Source organism: Camelina sativa, chromosome 14 (assembly GCF_000633955.1).
Source record: "Camelina sativa cultivar DH55 chromosome 14, Cs, whole genome shotgun sequence".
In the NCBI taxonomy this organism is placed as follows: Eukaryota; Viridiplantae; Streptophyta; class Magnoliopsida; order Brassicales; family Brassicaceae; genus Camelina; species Camelina sativa.
This window is the reverse complement of record NC_025698.1, coordinates 17,016,809-17,035,909: the sequence shown is the minus strand read 5'-3', so window position 1 is coordinate 17,035,909 and position 19,101 is coordinate 17,016,809. Positions and strand designations below refer to the sequence as shown.

Below are 19,101 nucleotides of genomic sequence, written 5' to 3'. Positions count from 1 at the left end.
TCGGGATGCAACCTTCAATCAACGTATTTTTTTCTGGGAAATCAAGATTGGGAGAAAAGGGTCGATTGCAACAGTCCTGAAGCTTCGATCCTCGAGCTTAATTCGTCTCTTCGCTTGAATCAAACCATCATCATCTCTGTTTGGTGTGTATTCTCTCTCGCTCTCACACCCTAATTAGATTTGTTTGCCGGAGGACCTCTGGGTTCAGGACAACAATGGTAAAAGTTAGACACTTTTCTGGTTCTCTTGGATTCACATTAATTTACGAGGCCCTCGGTAATCCATCCTACCAAGGTAATTCATTCTGCGATTTCTTGATGGTTCTCTTTGAATTCCGACAAGCTTAAGCAGTCTCTTCCTCCAGGTTTGTAATCTTTACTCTGCTCTCTATTTCTTTTTTTATTGTTCTACACGGCCCAAATTCTCACACTTGGAAACATTTGTAAACTTGATTGGATTATGTCGTATGAGTTTTAAACTTGGATTTAGATGTAATCACTTGAAACATGAAACAAATTGTTGACTTTAGCATTGAGTGCTTAACCTTGGCTTTATAGTACGTAACTATGTTTAATGAAAAGCCTTACATTCTCATATTGTTGTTTTTTATGAGTTGTTCTGAGTTGTGGACTTTTGTCACTCTTCTTTTCGGGTTTGAGTGTACAAGACCTTTGAAGATGAAGCAAAGTTCTTCTGCAGTTTGTTGGTGACTAATCCTTTCATCGTCGTATAATTTTCTTAGGAGTTTTTGTGGTTTCCAGTATTAGTGTGTTTTGGATTTATTTAATTTGATAATTACTGATTCTGTTTGGTTAGTAGCTCATGCTCTTGATGTTTTTCTCCAGCCAAGGCAATACAGTGACTTTCTCTAGTGATCCTAAACTGGAAAATGCCAATTTGATGATTTCATATTGTATGTTTAAAGTTGGATTTGCGATGGGAACTGCAGTTGAAACTGTTGAGGACTGCAGAGAGATGTTTGAAGGCAGTGTTGAGATTGGAAATCGTGTTGCCTACAAGCTTGTCTGGGTATGGCTATCAATGTGTGCTTTTCAATGAAAATAAACCATGGGCCATGTTTGTGTGAATATTCACTTGAGTTTGTGTGTCATTTTAAATTTTTAGAACCTTACAAAAAATTCTACCATTGGACTATGTCAAAAATAAAACACTTTCAAAAGTGTCTAAATTTTTAACTTTGCATTTTTTTTAATTACAAATATAGTTAGATCCCATAAAATGGATCCAACCATTGGTGATGCTCTTAGGTGTGTTGAAAAGAATAGAGTCAATTTTTTTTTTTTTTTTGTGAAATATTCTAAAGTCACCCAAACTTTATAATAAAATCTCAGAGAATCACATTTCATTTTCTTTCTCTTTCGTATAAAAACTCTAAAAATAATCAAATCTTTTAAAATCTCATTCATATCTTCCAAAATTCTAAAATATTAAAATTCTACAAAATCCTTTAAAAGTCAAGTTCAATACCCCTCTCTACATATAATTGATTTTTTTTTTGTCAGATAAAAGATTAGCTTAGAGAGAGCCAATTGGGTGGGAAAAAAATAATACATTGTATCAATTAAATTGTATAAAAAACTAAGTGATACTCCCACTGTTTCACAAAAAGTGTCATTTTAGCCTAATTTCTTTTGTTTCAAAATAAGTGTCATTTTAGATTTTTAATGTAATATTAAGCATAAATTTCCAACTTTAACCTCATATTCATCGAAGAATATCAAGAGTCAATGTCAATTTTAAGGGTATAAAAGATATTTTAATATGTTTTCTTAATTTGTGTGCAAAGTGTCAAAATGACAATTATTATGAAACAGAGGGAGTATAATTTTAAATTATTTATTTATAAGTGAAGCAAATAAATGACTTTGCATCAATTATACTAATTGATGTTATAATTATTTAATGACATTATTTATTTAAAACTGATTCAATTTTAATGATTTAAGGAGCTCCATAATAAAGACCATGTATCGATAGATTTAATAATAGTTATTAATTTCATTCATAATTTGAAGACATAATTTTCAAAGATACTATTGGATCGTCTTATTTACAATATTATCATTTAGTAAATGCATTTCTATTTTGTAAATGCATTTAGTAATATGAGTACATGTCAAACGAAATGCAGTATAATGCACATTAGGATGTCTCTTTCCATTTTTTTCTTGATACTACAAGTGGCGAGAGAGGAAATAGTGATTAGCTGTTAATTACAACTAATTTACTCTTCATAATTTGGTAATTTTTTTTTTAAAATGCAATAAATATTTATATCCTAAAAATGAAAAGAAAAACGCAACAGAAAGCTCTATAAAATACTATGATTATCATAGCTGACAAATGTAATGTATTCATACGTTTGTATGACACAACATATATATATTAGTGTGTAAGTAAAAAATCATATAATCAATACAATAAAAATACAATGCGTTGCTTTTCTTTTCTGACACATCAGCTTGTGTATTGTTGAAAGAGGTGTTGACACCTCAATAACAAATTATCAAATTATAACAATTAATTCTGTATTGAAGGAGGTGTTGACACTTTTGTTTCTAGACAAAGGAAATCAAAAACGCTTTGTAACACTGCGTTTAATCACTTGCTAAATGAAGATGGAGATCGAACAAGAAGGAGAAGAGAAGGAGAATTGATCATCCGTAGAAAAAACAAACGAAAGCCAAAGTGGAGCAAGGTAAGTTGTTGGATTGTTGGTTGGTTGTTCACAAAGTTCTGATTTCAGTCTTCTTCCTCTTCCATTTCTCTCTCTATTCTAATTCCGGCTAATGAAACAAGAGATCATGGCCTCTCTCTCTGTCCCTCTCTGCGAAACCCAAAAGGCTGAAAAAATTCAGCCAACGGTGTCGGCGGTTTCATCACCAACATATGTCTTGGCGGTAGAGAGCTGCTTAACGGAGTTGCGTAAGAGGAGGTCGAGATGTTTCCATTGCTCGCTGGAGTTCCATAGATCTCGCCGATGTTACCCCATTTCACGATGAGCTCTCTGATGATGAAATTGTCTCCACCTAATCCTCATCCGCCAGAAAAGTTAGAATAAGAGACGAGTGAGCTCAGAGCCGTGTCGATGATGCTCTGTTTCATTGACTTTTCCCAGAACAAACAATCTCGCCATAGATTGCGCTAGAGCTGAGACTCGGGTCTATTGGCTGGGTTGTCGAAACCAAGTTAAGCATTGCCGATAAAAATACAGTGACGTCATCATCGGCAGGGGTGAAACTCCTACATTCATAAACAGCAATCTTAGACGAGTTTTGTTTCCTGAAACTGGTCGTATAAAGTACAAAGGACTTGGGTTTGGTATATAACTTGAATGACTAATTTTGTTTCGATTGTACTTTTATTCCATGACCTTACTTCATCATGATAGTGCTTCAATTGTTACAAGTAGTGTTAATTCATTCACAACATTGTTAAACTGTTCTCCTATCATCTTCTTTGCAGTTTAGAAGCAGTGGACGGTCACAAGATAAGTATATGATTCCTTCTTTGTGTAAGTTCTTTTAACATTTGTCTTTTCTACATGTCTCTCTCTTTTGGCAAATTCAGTTTTTTTTTTCTATCAAAATTAGTGATCTTTTAATGATCATCCAGATTGAAGTTACTTCTCTGTTTGCTCTTTAAACGTGGACTTGAAAAAATTTCTTCTTAGATTTCCCCCCAGGTCTGTCCTGTATGCACTAAGAGGGTGGGATTGAATATCGTTGGCCATATTACGACGCAACATGCCAATTTTTTTAAGATATCCTTTCAACTTTCAATATCTGATGGTTAAATCTGTTTATTATCTTGGTTCTCTATAGTACATATAATAATCATTTGGTACAACTTAAGAGTGGATTTTTTTAATTCCTTGATGAGAGGTTTTTACGTTCAGCGAAAGAGAAGGTTGTGAAGAGGAGGATATAGCTCTACTTATCTCGCCTTGAAAAAGGAATTCCGGGAAGCAAACTTACAGTCTCTTCTTGGTGCTTCTACAAGTTTCACTTCTTTAACCTGATCCGCTGCTGTCATCTTTTATTTTTAATTCTCCTTCACTCAATGAGTCTGCAAACAAAACTGCTACACCTGCTGTGACTGAAGAAAACTCAGCTACAAAAGTCTCATTTAGAGAATCTCTCAAAAGGTATATATTGACATATACTCTTAACCAATAATCAAAACGTATATGTAGACGCTAAAGTTAAAAACTTTTGCTGGCTATCTATCACACTCAGTTCAAACAACTCTACACAATCTATGATCTCTGCAGATCATTTTCTCCCTCATTTAGAGATTAAAGGCTTCAAATATCTTAATCATGTATTCTAATAAAAGCCAAAGTTCCTACAATCAGTGAGATTTAGCCACAAGTGGTAAGAAAAGAAAACGTACCTGGCCATAATTGAGAATAGCAGAACAAGGGCTGATTGAAATATCCCCATAAGGAAGGATCTTTCCTTGTGAAAAGCGCTCACCTTGTCTGCATTTGGCTACATACATGTAATCTGTTGGAGTCAGAGCAAATCCAAGCTCTTCCCATTTCACATTCGCATACTTCTCATCCGCTTCACTGTTTTCATCTCAGTGCCTGCCACCAAAAAAGAATTGAGTAAAATAAAATTTAAAATAAACAAACACCATATATACACCCAGATCAGGATGATTCTAATAACCAAAATCATTTCGTTTATCCATTTTCTCTCATTTATCAGAAGAAAAAAAATTGAGACTTTGTATTATTACCTTGTAGTACGAAGAGGTGATGAAGAAGGAGCCATAGCTGGCGGAGAGAAATAGAGAAGTGAAGTGAAAGGCAGAGAGGAGTGGAGCGGTCACGTTGTTTTAGGAGCCTTCTTTTATAGTGACAACAAACAAACCCTTTTGATTCCTTTCCATCTTAATTATTTTTTTAGTAAATATTTAGAGCTCCTTAGATGAACAACTATACGTAGAGCTCCTTCACCCTTACATGTACTCAGAATTCTTTCTTCATATCCTCAATCTAGATATCCGAGTAAGCCCTTTATCTCGATGCCTAATGTTTTTCGCTGAGATCTGTTTGATAACTTTAGATTATGTGATTTCTATATCATTAATATATATATATATATATATATGTGACAAAAATTATTACTGATATTTAAAAATGTTATCTTCTAAAATTGAATAGAGAAACAAAAATTCAATTTAATTTAAAGATAAAAATAAAATTTGAAAAATGTTGTAATGATATTTATAATGAAAAATGATAACTTTTTAAAAAATTGTTTCCCATTTACTTTTCAATAATTTTAAAATACATTATTAGTGATAAAAATTATTTTTAATAAAAAAAATAACTATTATAGTTACATCATTATTTTAAGTGATAAAATCATTTAGTAGTTTATTATTGGAGTTGAAAATTTGAAGGTCTAAAGTCGAAATGCCACTTTTTTTTAAGGAGATTTTCTAAAAATGGATAAGCAAATTTAGGAATAAAAACGCTTTCTCTTCTCAATCTTCTCACTTCTTCCTGGCTGACGTTGTAAAGCAAAGACATTTCGGTCAAAGAAATTAGAATTGAGTGATTAATATATGATATATAATTTTACACTACTCCTGTAGACTTTTTAATAAAAAAGAGAAGCATGTTTAATGGATCATGAATTTAGAGTTCAAAATATATATGATTAACTTTTTAAAAATAAAATTCTATTAATTTAAATTAGAATTCAAACACAATTATATTTTTCAATAAATCAATATATCCAAACCAAGTACATAATATACGTTAATTGACATATATAGAAAAAATACATCAATAAAAAAAACAAATACAACATATCAAAACCGCACAATGAATCATTCACAAAATAATTCACAAATAAGATGCTATAGATATAATGAATTTCTAATCCAACACAAATATACAAAACAACACATAATAAAATGAAAAAAAAACATACACACAATAATTAAAATTACACAAAAATAAAATAAAAAAAGTACACAAAATCCTCCCCGCGGCGTAGCGCGGGTACTATCCTAGTCAATACAATAAAACTTGAATGTTTTTCACCAGAGCATGACACATCAGTATTTTGGTGAATTTTAGAGCTGACACATCAGTTTTTTTCCATTCCACTTAAAACATTTTATTAATACACTTCATTCTATATTTTTAACATCTCAACTTTTCTAATTAAAACAAAAACTAATTGTCGCATTAAATAAAATTATTTTCTCAGTAGTTTGTTGGATCCAACGTGATGCTTAAGTAAGCACACGGAAAAATACACCTTTTTACACTAATTATTAGTGTTTTTACATAATAGAAATTATTAGTAGTAATTTGATAACATATTTATAGTAGGGAATCAAACTCAGTTAGAGAGAGGTGTGTGGTGTTCTGTTATAAAATAGGCATATATATGCTTCCAAATCATATGTAAACTTTTGAAGTTCAAAAAAAATGTTTTATATTATGTTCTAGATTTTTCTCAAATCTTCCATTTTAATAATATATATATATATATATATATAGTTGGAATATGTGAATAGTTACGTAAAAAATAGAAAGATGTAGGCCTTGATTGGTACAATACTTTTAAGACTTTAAAACAAATTAAAGTCTTGACAACCATTTATTTTAAAAGCTTTGTAAGTCATTATTTTTTTTTTCATTCTTTGTTTTTTCAGATTTTTTAAAACGTGAAAACCAGACTTTAAAATTAAACAAATATAAAACTTTATTTTTTTTCTCCCCATTATACTTAAAAGCTCTCCAAAAGTTTATATATAAATTTTACATAAATTATTTTTTTCACATTAATTATTCTTATTTTTTCTCTTTCTTTTAATATCCATTTCAATAATAATTATTTTTTATTTTCATTATCATCATTTTAATATATTTTAATAATAAATGTAACAGCTTCAGTTTTAAAAGTATTTGTTACCAATCAAATTTTAACAGTTAAAGTTTCTACAGTCAAAGCATCTACAGCCAAATTCTCTACAGCTAAAATTTTAAAGTTAAAGTCTTTACAACCATAAGTAACAACCGTTACCAATCGGGACCGTAAACATCAATCTTTTCAACTTATGAGGTGAACTTTTAAACCACTAACCAGCACCATTAGTTAGTTAATTTGACATACCATAATTTCTTTTAGACGTTAGAATCACAGTTCTATAATTATCGTCTTACGTTCACAAATAAAAACACAATTTTTATATCACAATATTAGACCACAACACTGAACAAACCTTATTATAGAAATGTCTATGTTTTTAAGTTTTAACAACGGATGAGGATACTCGTGAAATGATCAATACAAGAAAACTTGCATTGTTTTACCAGAGCATGACACCTCAGCTTTTGTATTGAAGCAGAGACTAACACATGAGTTAAAATGAATACCCAATCAAATTAAAACAATTAATACACATCAGTTTTTTTTACTTTTACGTGGACAAAAATAAAAAGAGAAACGACGCTCGATTTCTTCTTCATTGTTGTTGTTTATACTATCGTCTTCAGGATTTGGTGGAGTTAGGAGTTTATTTAATTTGATTGATCTGATTACGACTTTGGGGCTACAAGATCAAGGATGCATCTTTGCATATCACCTACCATGAGAAGTAGTATGATTTTGAGCATCAATGAGTTTATTCATTTATTTGATCAAAGTTACATCTCGTCTTATCTCTCACCGATCTATCTTCCTCCGTAAAAATGGTTCATAAATTGTTTTTAACTCTAAGTTTGTGCGATCAAAGGTAAGCAGTTTGTTGATTTAAGAAATTTTGATTTGTAGAGTTTGATCCTTTGTAAGACTTTCTTAAGAACTTGCGGGCCCGTTCAAAATAATTGTGGAAACAAGTATGAATCGTGCTTTAAAATTGTGGCCAATGGTTTGCTAAGCTTACTCCAAGTATGCTGCGTCTCCATGCAAGTACTGGAAAATCCCCATCTTATCTATAAGGTTCACTATTAAAAAAATATGATTTCTCTAAAAGAGTATAGCGAGAAGAAAGTAGTAACCTTTAAGCTATTTTTTAAACTCTTGGTAGAGATCCTTAAACTCAATGATTCTCTTAGAAGAGTTTGCTATGAAGTTTGGCCATATATTGGTTGTTTATGTCAATATTGTGTGTCAATGTGATAATCATAGGTGGTATTTTTTTTTGATACACATTGATTTCAAATCAACATGTGAGATAGTGCCTACAAGGCTACAACAAAGAACTACAACTCGATTTTACAACATTGAATCATCTATATCGTTCTGACATATGTGAGGAAAGCATATCCGCTGCAGAGGATAATCCTCCTTATATTTAAAGTCATGAAACAAAGGTTCCAAAAGAAAAGTCGGTATGGAGGATATTTGAGTATGTGTAATCCAAGTTGCTCTCTTAATTTACTTTTGTGAATGTGTAGGTGTATAGGTAATGTGTATAGAACAAAGTTTGTATTGGATTTTCTGTTTAACATTTTGGTGGAAGGGAAGGGGTTTAGAGCAGAGATGGTCTCGGGTCATAGTTTTCTTGTTGGATTTATGAGATTGGTTAAGGATAAAAGACATAAACATAGAGCTTCTCATGCTCTAAGGTTACTTAAACCACACAAGTTTGGAGCTAGATGGTTAGCATTGGAGCAATACCTCAATTAGTCATATATCACCGTCTTTAGACTCGAAATGTTTGGTATTAATGTTTATTTTTGATGCTTTGTGTTCAGATTATTGTTTTAGTTGTTTTCATCTTCATGCATGGTAACCTTTCTTATATGTCCAAGTTACTTCTTCTTCATCTTCTCTTCTTATTTGTTGTGTACTGTTGTAATAATGTGATACGGTTTCCCAAGAGAAAGTGTGACTGAAGATTATTGACATCAAAAGTAATATTAATTTGACTGCAGATCAATATTGAAGTATACTAAAATTATCTAAAATAAATACAAAACATTGTATTCGATTGTAAAAAAGAAATGATCTCCATCATTATACTCTCTTTTATATTTCCATCATCATTAATATTATATTTTACAAATGTTTTGCATGATGATTAGTATCACATTAGTTTTAAAACAAAAAATAGCCTAAAATTATGTATCCAAGCATCATGAATTCTATGTGTTCAAGAGGGTTTGTAAACGAGAAAGAAATCAAGAACTAAGGGTTTGAAATCCCTAAACTTATTTCTTAAGGTAATAAAGTTATAAATATATTTAAAAACTAAATTTATGAAATCAAAAACTCTTAAAATTATAAATTACCAAGCTCTTAAAATTATAAAAACTCTTAAAATTATAAATTTATGAAATCAAAAACTCTTAAAATTATAAATTATAACTCTAGTGTATCTTACGATGATATAAATTATAATAACAAAAAAAAAATACTCTTAAAATTACCAAGAACTTATGAAACTTATTTCCAACAACATATATTATATTATGAAATTGGAAAAAAACAAAAAACAAAGCACAAAAAATATAACTAAAATAAAATTAAAAAAAAATAATCCCGCGGCGTAGCGCGGGTACTATCCTAGTAATGTATGAAAAAGGTTAGTTTACCCCAATTACAGTTTGCTAATGTTAATTGAAATCAACTTTTTGGCCATGTCAGATTTTGTGTATATATGTATCTATATATACATTTTTGGAGACATTTATAAAATAAACACTGAAGTTGGTATTTATTTACAGGCATGCCATTGTATTAAATAATTAATTTAATAAACAAATTAACTCTATTTATATATGATTTTTTTTATAGAAACTAAGTGTTTTAAAAGGTGTCAAAAATAATTGTAAATGTATACAGATTTTATGTTCTTATTCTATAAGGAAGTGAATGAAGAGCTATTGTTCTTTAAAAATTTGAAAAACTGATTTGATAAAAATTGACTTTTAGCCTCACATACTATATTTTATTTTCACGGATTTCGTATGATAAGTTTTTGCGGATTAAATTTTTTTTGAACATGTTGCGTGATCCGCCTAGCATGGCGGGTTTAGACTATAGAACCAACCCTAAAACTATTAATTTATTTCATATACTATAGCTTTGTATTTTGTAATCATAGTTTGAAAATTAACTTATAAATTACTTAATATATGAACTACAAAATATTACACATACTATAATACATTCTTAATATTCCAAAAAAAAAAATTGTATACACATAAAAATATACACTAATATATCATATATGCATATACCTCTGTTTAATTATTGAAAACAAAACTAAGTGTTTTAAAATTTTATATTCTATCTAATAATAAATTTAATGTAATTAGGTTATAAACTGTATAAAACGTAAGAAGAAGAAAAAATATTCTAAAAAAAATTATAAATTAATTAGATAAAAGATAATTAATTGATAAAATATTACGTGAGAACCATGTTACATTATTTCTCAAAGTAATTTTACTATAGATAACAAAATTTGTGAGCTTTTATATACCCATGATTTTTACATTTACTTTGAAGATTTTTCTTGAAGATATAGTACTATATTCTAAAACAAAATGCAAAATTCTATAATATTGCAAAATTTCATAGTTTATCAACAAAGCTTGAAATTACCTTTACAAGGAAAATGAGAGTAATAGACGAAGACAGCCTATTCTTAGTAAAAAAACAAAACCTTAAAGTTCAGTTTTAAAGTAATTAAAGTCAAAAAGCTATAATTAGTGGCCCTCTCAATTAATAAGATACAAAACAAATCTTTATTGCTATATCTTCGTATTAATGAGTCCAGCTAAGCAGCAAGTCATCTAATGACTACATGCAGCCGTTTCGTTACTAATATAAATAGAGTCTTCATAGCCAAACATCTAAACACAACACCACACACAAAAAAGAAGAAAAGCAAAGAAAGATGAGGTCGAAGTTGAAGTTATCGCTCATAGCTAACAACTACTTGAGGAAACAAACATTCAAGAGGAGGAAGGCAGGGATAGAGAAGAAACTCCATGAGTTCACGACTCTCTGCGGTGTGAAAGCCTGTGCGGTCATCTGCAGCCCGTACGAGAATCCGGTGTTGTGGCCGTCAGCGGAAGGCGTCCAAGAGGTGGTTTCGAAGGTTATGGAGTTACCGGTGGAAGATCAGTGCAAGTATATGTTTAATCACGAGACCTATTTGCGTCGCGAAATCACCAAAGCAGAGAAGCAAGTGGAAAAGCTGCGTAGTGATAACCGAGAGACTCAGCTTAGACAATTTATGTTTGATTGTCTCGAAGGCAAGATGAATCAGCACCCGTATGATGCAACGGACCTTCAAGATCTGAGATCTTATATTGGTAGCTATATCAAGAAGCTTGATTTCAGGATGAAGGTCCTTACAGAAGAAAATGGTGAGTCCTCTTCCTCCACTCTGCTTCTTCCTTCTTCAGTTGCTGGTGCAGATTCTCCTGCTGTTGAGGTTACTGGTCATCCTGTTGTTGCGGATGCATCTATGGTAACTGAACTTAATGGATTTTATGGTTATTTTCCTTATGACGGTATGACTATGAATCCGATTCCTAATCAGCATGAGTCGTTGGTTCAACACCATGTTCCTGTTGACTCGGTTCAACACCATGTTCCTGTTGGCTCGGTTGAATACCATACTCCCATGAATTTTGATGATCAGATTCAACATGGAATCTATGATATGAATTTGCACCAGGATATGAGTTTGGATCCAAATCAGTATCCGTATCAACAGGGATCATTTATGAATCTGTTGCTGGGACATCCTCAAGAAATGGGTTATGATGGAGAACATGCCCATATCCCTTTCGTGAACGGCAACTATCACCAGCTACCAACCATGGATTTTGCTACAACTGGTCACATGCCTTCCATCAACACCAACACCATTGCGGGTGTTTATGCTCCTGATGACATCAATGCTCTTTAATCAGAAGATGTGCATTTCTAATAAGTGAAGTGTCAATTGTTTGCATTTGTGTTTGTTCATTTCAAAGGACAAATATTTGATGATGTTTTTGACTTTTCTAGTTCTCTACCTTTGAATGGATTCTATTATTTATGGCATTAGATAATGTATCAAAATGTTGACCAAAAAAAAATTAATGTATCGAATATTTTATTTATATTTGAAAAAGTTTGATCATAAAATAATATTTACTAATTTGTTTTGCTCGTAGATTAGTTTATAATATAATACATAATTAGATTTTTTACCTCGATTATCCAGATTGTTATCTCTTGTGATTTCCTTTTGTAAACTCTTTTATTCTGGGTAGGTGAGCAACACCATGAGCTATTTTAGAATGGAACCACACAACTCGCCGGCATAGAAATTTTTCTGAATTTGGACTATGTAATCCCTGAAAGTTGACGTTATTTAGCTAGGGCATGCACTATGTCTGTCACCATCATTGAGGCTCGTGCTTGGATGCCTTGAAACTTGGATACTTTTGTAAGAGGAGAAGATGAATCAAAAGGGAAATTAAATGGATTTAAAGTCCAAAAAACTTACCATAGAAAAAGAATTTGCAAAATAAAATCTGACAGAGAGAACTCATCTCCACATTAATATAAAACAAGAAGAAATCCATTACAGGTTGAACACACAGCATCATTCGAAAATTAAGTTTTATTTAACTTCGCATTAATGAGTCACTCTTGAACCGAGCTGAAGCGCATAAAAGTCAGATCAAAACCAAATACCCTAATCTCACTCACTCGTTTCTTGATGCCACAAAGATCTAATATGGCAAGGTAAAACATAAAGAGAACTAGCTACTTACATCTTCATATCTCTTTCTTACTCTCATATCCTGAAAGGCTGAAACATATCATACTTTTCTTTTACAAGACATTGGTCATTCTGTTCTTGAGGCATATTCCCGAACACTCGCGAATCTAGCATTCCGGATTCTTTCAAGAATGAGAGAAATCTTAAAAGAAGATTCTTTTAAGCAACCCTAACTCTCCAGCGCCACCGAGTTGCTTCCTTGGCTCTCGTGACCCTTACAGAACACCTAAGAGGCCTTTGCTTTCATCCTGTGTAAGACATTCTTTAACAGAAGACATGAACAAAGCTGATGGGACAGAGACTGGTTTAGATTTTTTGTTTGCAGATGCTAAGGCCAGTTCAGTGAATACAACTCCAAGTAGAAGCAGTAGACTCTGGTGTCTTAGTAAAGTGCCTTCTCATGCTTGTCCTTGATTTAGAAGGTCTCCGTAGTTTGATGCATGCCACCTGAAGCTTCTCCTTTACTTTTGAGGGTTTTAAATTATGAAGCCTGAAATATTGTAAATGTATTAACAATATGCAGTTGAAGTATTATTCATACATGCAATTTTGTTCATAACCACACCGTAAAAAAAGTGGGTTTGTAACTTTGGATCCTTTGAAAAAGAACAAGAAAAACTGATTGCACTTCATGGTAGGTTGCTAGTGATGTTATAATTATCTAAAGTGATTTAATTTTAAATTACTCATTTATAAGTGAAGCAAAAATATATGACTTAGCATCAGTTATATTAATTGATGTTATAATTATCTAATGACATTATTTATTTAAAACTCATTCAATTTTAATGATTTAAGGAGCTACATAGATTTAATAACAGTTATTAGTTTCATTCATAATTAGAAGATATAATTTTCAAAGCTACAAATGGATATCTTATTTACAATATATTATAATTTATAAATTCTAGCCTTACCATATACATTTCGTAATTTTTCATTTTATGCTTTGAATTTTTGAATGGTTAGTTTCACTGTATTTTAAATAACCAATATATTACTAATAAAGTCACTCTTTTCTTAAAATTAAGAAACTCATTTTTTGCCAACTTAATAAAATTATTCAAGATTAAAAAAGATTAATGGAAATTTAGTGAGAAATGCCATTTTTGAAACTAAAGTTATGAGAGATGCCACTTTTGTTTTTCTTTTTTAGAAATGTCACTTTCTAGTTTTATGCCATATGATGAAAATACGTTTCTACCTTTGAATTAAAGAAAAAGATGTTTTAAGGAAAAAAAATAAAATTAGTACGTGTGAATTTTGCGGCACAAAACACACACTTGCTGAACTTTTGGTGGATCAGATCCAACGCCCAGTAATGTTTAGTGCATCTCTAATTTGTCTTTCGACCTCTGAAGTTGATCAGATCTGCTTGGTTGGGCTCTACTTGTCCACCACCAGGTCTTACGACGCATGTACCGATTTTATTGTGCCTCCAGTGGACCAGATTTAACGCCCGAAAAGTTTTTGTCCACCACATTTATGTCATTCACTCTCTTTAGTAGAAAATATCCGCTTGGTTGACAAAACTTGTCCATCCGAATTATGTCTTTCGCTCTCTTAATGGATCAATCACATGAAACCATTTTTTCCACCCTACAGGCTTGATGCCATAAACTGATCTTATCGTGTCTCCGCTGGACCAAATTAAACGCTCGAACAGGTTAGTGGACCTCATTTTGTCCTTCGATCTCCTTAGTGGACCAGATCTGCTTGGTTAACAACATTTGTCCGTCAATAACTTAAAACTTGGTCCACCTCTGCAGGTGACGCACAGGCAGAATCTTACAACCGACCAGTGGATGAAATATGTTATTCACCTATGCAAGCTGTCATCCCCAACCAAGCGAGGTGAATATTATAGAACACTATGGAGGTTCGCAGAGCTGCCGTACAAAGTGAGTGAGATGGAAAAAGATGAGTACGAAGGTTCACAGCACCACTGTAGAGAGCGACTGAAATGGAAGAAGATGAGCACGAAGGATTACAGCAGATTTACTTTCTATACATATTATATACCAGTCTCTCATGTATTATTTAATTTCTAGTATATATGTTTGATTTTTTTTAAAAAGAGAAATCAAAGAATAAATAAATTAGTTCTATTTGTAAATGCATTTAGTAATATGATCACCTGTCAAACGAAATGCAGTATAAGGCACAGTGAGATTTCTATTTTCAAATTTTTTTCCGGATACTGCTAGTGGCTAGAGAGAAAATAGAGATTTAACTGTTAATTACAACTAATTTACTCTTCATAATTAGCTGGTATTTTTTTTTTTAAAATGCAATAAATATTCTAATCCTAAAAACGGAAAAAATGCAACGGAAAGCACTCTAAAATAATGATTATCATAGCTTACACATGTAATTCATTTGTGAGCTTTTATATGTAGCTATGATTTTTACATATACATTGCAGATTTTTCTTGAAGATATAGTATTATATTCTAAAACAAAGTGCAATTTTTTTTACATTTTGTACTTTTTCATTTTTTGCTTGGAATTTTTGAATGGTTAGCTTCACTGCATTTTAAATAACCAAAATATTACTAATAAAATCACTCTTTTCTTAAAATTAAGAAACTCATTTTTTGCCAACTTAATATAATTATTCAAGATTAAAAAATATGATTTCAAAGCTGTATTTGGATCACATTATATATCAGTCTCTCATGTAATATTTAATTTCTAGTATATATGTTTGAGTTTTTTTTTTAAAAGAAATAAATTAATTCTATTTTGTAAATGCATTCAATAATATGATCACCTGTCAAACAAAATGCAGTAGAAGGCACAGTGAGATTTCTATTTTCAATGCATAGTGACTAGAGAGACAATAGAGATTAGCTGTTAATTACAACTAATTTTGAAACGACCGCACCCGGATTCATAATCCTCACATAGGATCCACGGGAAACGATTTCACCGGAACCCCATAATTCCGACAAGACAACCAGCGTAGAAATCACTTCTTACAAAAACTTCCACAAATACACCAATCACCACCTCATCTAGTGTCTAATGGCACCTCCACCTGGTGTCGAACGTCACCCATCGCACCACTTGCTAACCAACACACACACCAACGCTCACGGAATCACTTCCGTCAATCTCTCTTCATCCAAACCTAACTTCAGCTGTCTTCCTAGGACCCAAACACACAACAAAATGCTGGTGTCGACCGACACCACCTTGGTGTCGCTCGACACCCCAACTTTACCACAAAACCGCCTATACCAGACCACAATACAAACACTTGATTAAAACATAAACCAACCGTTCATTTCAAAAATACACCGTTGGATATGAAGCTTATAGCACCACGAAACTACCTACCAAAATTCAGCCAAATCAGACTCTGTTTCATCTTCCAAACATTGCCCCAAAGTAGCCATCTCGAACCTGTTCACCCTGTTCATCCGCAGGTGTTAGTGTCGAGCGACACCAACCCAGAAATCACGAACAGAGCCTCCGTTCAAGCTCTATTTTCGTGACAAACCACTAAACCTTCAAAACCAAACAACCTGGATAATTAATAGCTAGGAGAGAGCCTCCTTATCTTTCTGAATCCACCACCAAGTAATCACATCCTTCTCGACAGACATATGGATCTTTCTTCTCCTTCTCTTAACCCTTCTCAAGGCTCTCTTCTCTTTCTCCTCAGAAGCGACGACAAGCCTCAAGAAAAGAGGCTGTCAAACCTTTAAAAGATTTAGGGTTTTCTCTCCAAACTCAAACCAAGTTAAACCAAGCAATTTCAAAACAAACTGAACGATCCCAATTTAGTGGTGTCGACCGACACCCTCCTTGGTTCGATCGACACCCACCCTAAATTTGGGTTCCAGATGTTACAAATTTACTTTTCATAATTACTTGGTAATTTTTTTTTTTTAAATGCAATAAATATTCTAATTCCTAAAAACCAAAAAAAAATGCAACAGAAAGTTCTCTAAAATAATGATTATCATAGGTTACACATGTAATTCATTTGTGAGCTTTTATATGTAGCTATGATTTTTACATTTACATTGCAGATTTTTCTTGAAGATATAGAATTATATTCTAAAACAAAGTACAATTTTTTAAAATATTACAAAATTTCATAGTTTGTAAACAAAGCTTGGAACTACCTTTTTTAAAGGAAAATGAGAGAGTATGTATAATAGACGAAGATAGCCTATTCTTAGTAAAAAAAACAAAACCTTAAAATTGAATTTTAAAATCAAAAAGCTATAATTAGTGGCCCTCTCAATTAATAAAATACAAAACAAATCTTTATTGCTATATCTTCGTATTAATGAGTCCAGCTAAGCAGCAAGTCACCTAATGACTACATGCAGCCGTTTCGTTACTAACATAAATAGAGTCTTCATAGCCAAGCATCTGAACACACAACACCACACACACAAAAAAAAAAGAAAAGCAAAGAAAGATGAGGTCGAGGTTGAAGTTATCGCTCATAGCTAACAACTACTTGAGGAAACAAACATTCAAGAGGAGGAAGGCAGGGATAGAGAAGAAACTCCATGAGTTCACGACTCTCTGCGGTGTGAAAGCCTGTGCGGTCATCTGCAGCCCGTACGAGAATCCGGTGGTGTGGCCGTCAAGGGAAGGCGTCCAAGAGGTGGTTTCGAAGGTTATGGAGTTACCGGTGGAAGATCAGTGCAAGTATATGTTTAATCACGAGACCTATTTGCGTCGCGAAATCACCAAAGCAGAGAAGCAAGTGGAAAAGCTGCGTAGTGACAACCGAGAGAGTCAGCTTAGACAATTTATGTTTGATTGTCTCGAAGGCAAGATGAATCAGCGCCCGTATGATGCAACGGACCTTCAAGATCTGAGATCTTATATTGGTAGCTATATCAAGAAGCTTGATTTCAGGATGAAGGTCCTTGCAAATGAAAATGGTGAGTCCTCTTCCTCCACTCTGCTTCTTCCTTCTTCAGTTGCTGGTGAGGTTACGGGTCCTGCGGATGCATCTATGGTAACTGCTCTTAATGGATTTTATGGTTATTTTCCTTATGACGGTATGACTATGAATCCGATTCCGAATCAGCATGAGTCGTTGGTTCAACACCATGTTCCTGTTGACTCGGTTCAATACCATACTCCCATGAATTTTGATGATCAGATTCAACATGGAATCTATGATATGAATTTGCACCAGGATATGAGTTTGGATCCAGTTCAGCCTTCGTATCCACAGGGATCATTCATGAATCTCTTGATGGGACATCCTCAACAAATGGGTTATGATGAAGAGCATGCTCACAACCCTCTTATGAACGGCAACTATCACCAGCTCCCAACCATGGATTTTGCTGCAACTGGTCACATGCCTTCCATCAACACCAACACTATTGCGGGTGTTTATGCTCCTGATGACATCAATGGTCTTTAATCAGAAGATGTGGATTTCTAATAACTGTTTTGGTTTTGTGTTTGTTCATTTCAAAGGACAAATATTTAATTTGATGATGTTTTTAACTTTCTAGTCCTCTCTACCTTCGAATGGATTCTATTATTTATGCTATTAGGTAATGTATCAAAATGTTGACCAAAAAAAAAAAAAAAAATAGTAATCTATCGAAATTTTATTTATATTTGAAAAAGTTTGGTCATAAAATAATATTTACAAATTTGTTTTGTTTTTAGATTAGTTTATCACTAGGTGATACCCCGTGCTAAAGCACCGGACAAAAATTTTATATAAATTTTAAATTCGTAAACTATATTGATCCGGGCGATGTAGCATATGTAAGATATTTTTATGTAAACTAAAAAAATTTAAACTTAAACGTATTTACTTTGGAATGGAAACTGCGTTCTATACTGTCACATTCCAACTCATCCCCTCTTGTCTCGTCTTATCCCGTTTCATCTTGGCTCTAGTGATTTCGTGAACGGCAACTATCACCAGCTACCAACCATGGATTTTGCTACAACTGGTCACATGCCTTCCATCAACACCAACACCATTGCGGGTGTTTATGCTCCTGATGACATCAATGCTCTTTAATCAGAAGATGTGCATTTCTATTAACTGTTTGCTTTTGTGTTTGTGTTTGTTCATTTCAAAGGACAAATATTGAATTTGATGATGTTTTTAACTTTCTAGTCCTCTACCTTTGAATGGATTCTATTATTTATGGTATTAGGTAATGTGTCAAAAATGTTAACCAAGTCGCCTTGGTCCAGTGGTAAAGGGAGAAAAGTCCCGCCACCTGGGTTAGAGTAGCATTGGCCACGGAAGTTCGAAATTTAACATGGTTTTCCCCGGCTCCTGAAGATTAGTCTTTGGGCTTA

At 32.7% G+C, this 19,101-nt stretch overlaps 3 protein-coding genes and 1 long non-coding RNA gene across 9 annotated transcripts; 3 read left to right on the top strand and 1 right to left on the bottom strand.

The window, feature by feature from the left end:
• Positions 2,555-4,245, top strand: LOC104741766. Of its 3 annotated transcripts, XR_002035028.1 has the most exons (3): positions 2,556-3,342; positions 3,487-3,535; positions 3,695-4,245. It is a non-coding gene; the product is annotated as an uncharacterized LOC104741766 (long non-coding RNA). The 3 variants fall into 3 exon arrangements; XR_002035026.1 differs by having other exon boundaries at positions 2,555-3,535; positions 3,707-4,245; XR_002035027.1 differs by having other exon boundaries at positions 2,555-3,535.
• Positions 3,707-4,967, bottom strand: LOC104741767 (branched-chain-amino-acid aminotransferase 6-like). 4 transcript variants are annotated; one of them, XR_002035025.1, is made up of 3 exons: positions 4,768-4,966; positions 4,417-4,612; positions 3,707-4,113 (listed from the first exon to the last, which is right to left on the bottom strand). XR_002035025.1 is itself a non-coding variant. In XM_019235340.1 (3 exons), exons 1-3 carry the CDS (start codon positions 4,800-4,802, stop codon positions 4,105-4,107), a joined length of 228 nt encoding a protein of 75 aa, XP_019090885.1. In that variant the 5' UTR covers positions 4,803-4,967; the 3' UTR covers positions 3,707-4,104. The 4 variants fall into 4 exon arrangements, 1 of the variants encoding a protein (XP_019090885.1); XR_760371.2 differs by having other exon boundaries at positions 3,707-4,110; positions 4,768-4,964; XR_002035024.1 differs by having other exon boundaries at positions 3,707-4,110; positions 4,417-4,604; positions 4,768-4,964.
• LOC104741765 (agamous-like MADS-box protein AGL86) lies at positions 10,882-12,078 on the top strand. Its single transcript, XM_010462681.2, has one exon. It carries the CDS (start codon positions 10,903-10,905, stop codon positions 11,923-11,925), a length of 1,023 nt encoding a protein of 340 aa, XP_010460983.1. The 5' UTR covers positions 10,882-10,902; the 3' UTR covers positions 11,926-12,078.
• On the top strand, positions 17,193-18,372 carry LOC104741764 (agamous-like MADS-box protein AGL86). The gene has a single exon (XM_019236120.1). The coding sequence runs from the start codon at positions 17,228-17,230 to the stop codon at positions 18,194-18,196; it is 969 nt and encodes a 322-aa protein (XP_019091665.1). The 5' UTR covers positions 17,193-17,227; the 3' UTR covers positions 18,197-18,372.

What these genes read in the sequence shown, in the direction of transcription:
- LOC104741767 (XM_019235340.1), bottom strand. Translation starts at nt 4,802, where the DNA reads ATGGCTCCTTCTTCATCACCTCTTCGTACTACAAG. An exon ending in TCACCTCTTCGTACTACAAG is followed by an intron (nt 4,595 to 4,767) that starts GTAATAATACAA and finishes AGATGAAAACAG; the next exon opens with TGAAGCGGATGAGAAGTATG.
- LOC104741765 (XM_010462681.2), top strand. Translation starts at nt 10,903, where the DNA reads ATGAGGTCGAAGTTGAAGTTATCGCTCATAGCTAACAACTACTTGAGG.
- LOC104741764 (XM_019236120.1), top strand. Translation starts at nt 17,228, where the DNA reads ATGAGGTCGAGGTTGAAGTTATCGCTCATAGCTAACAACTACTTGAGG.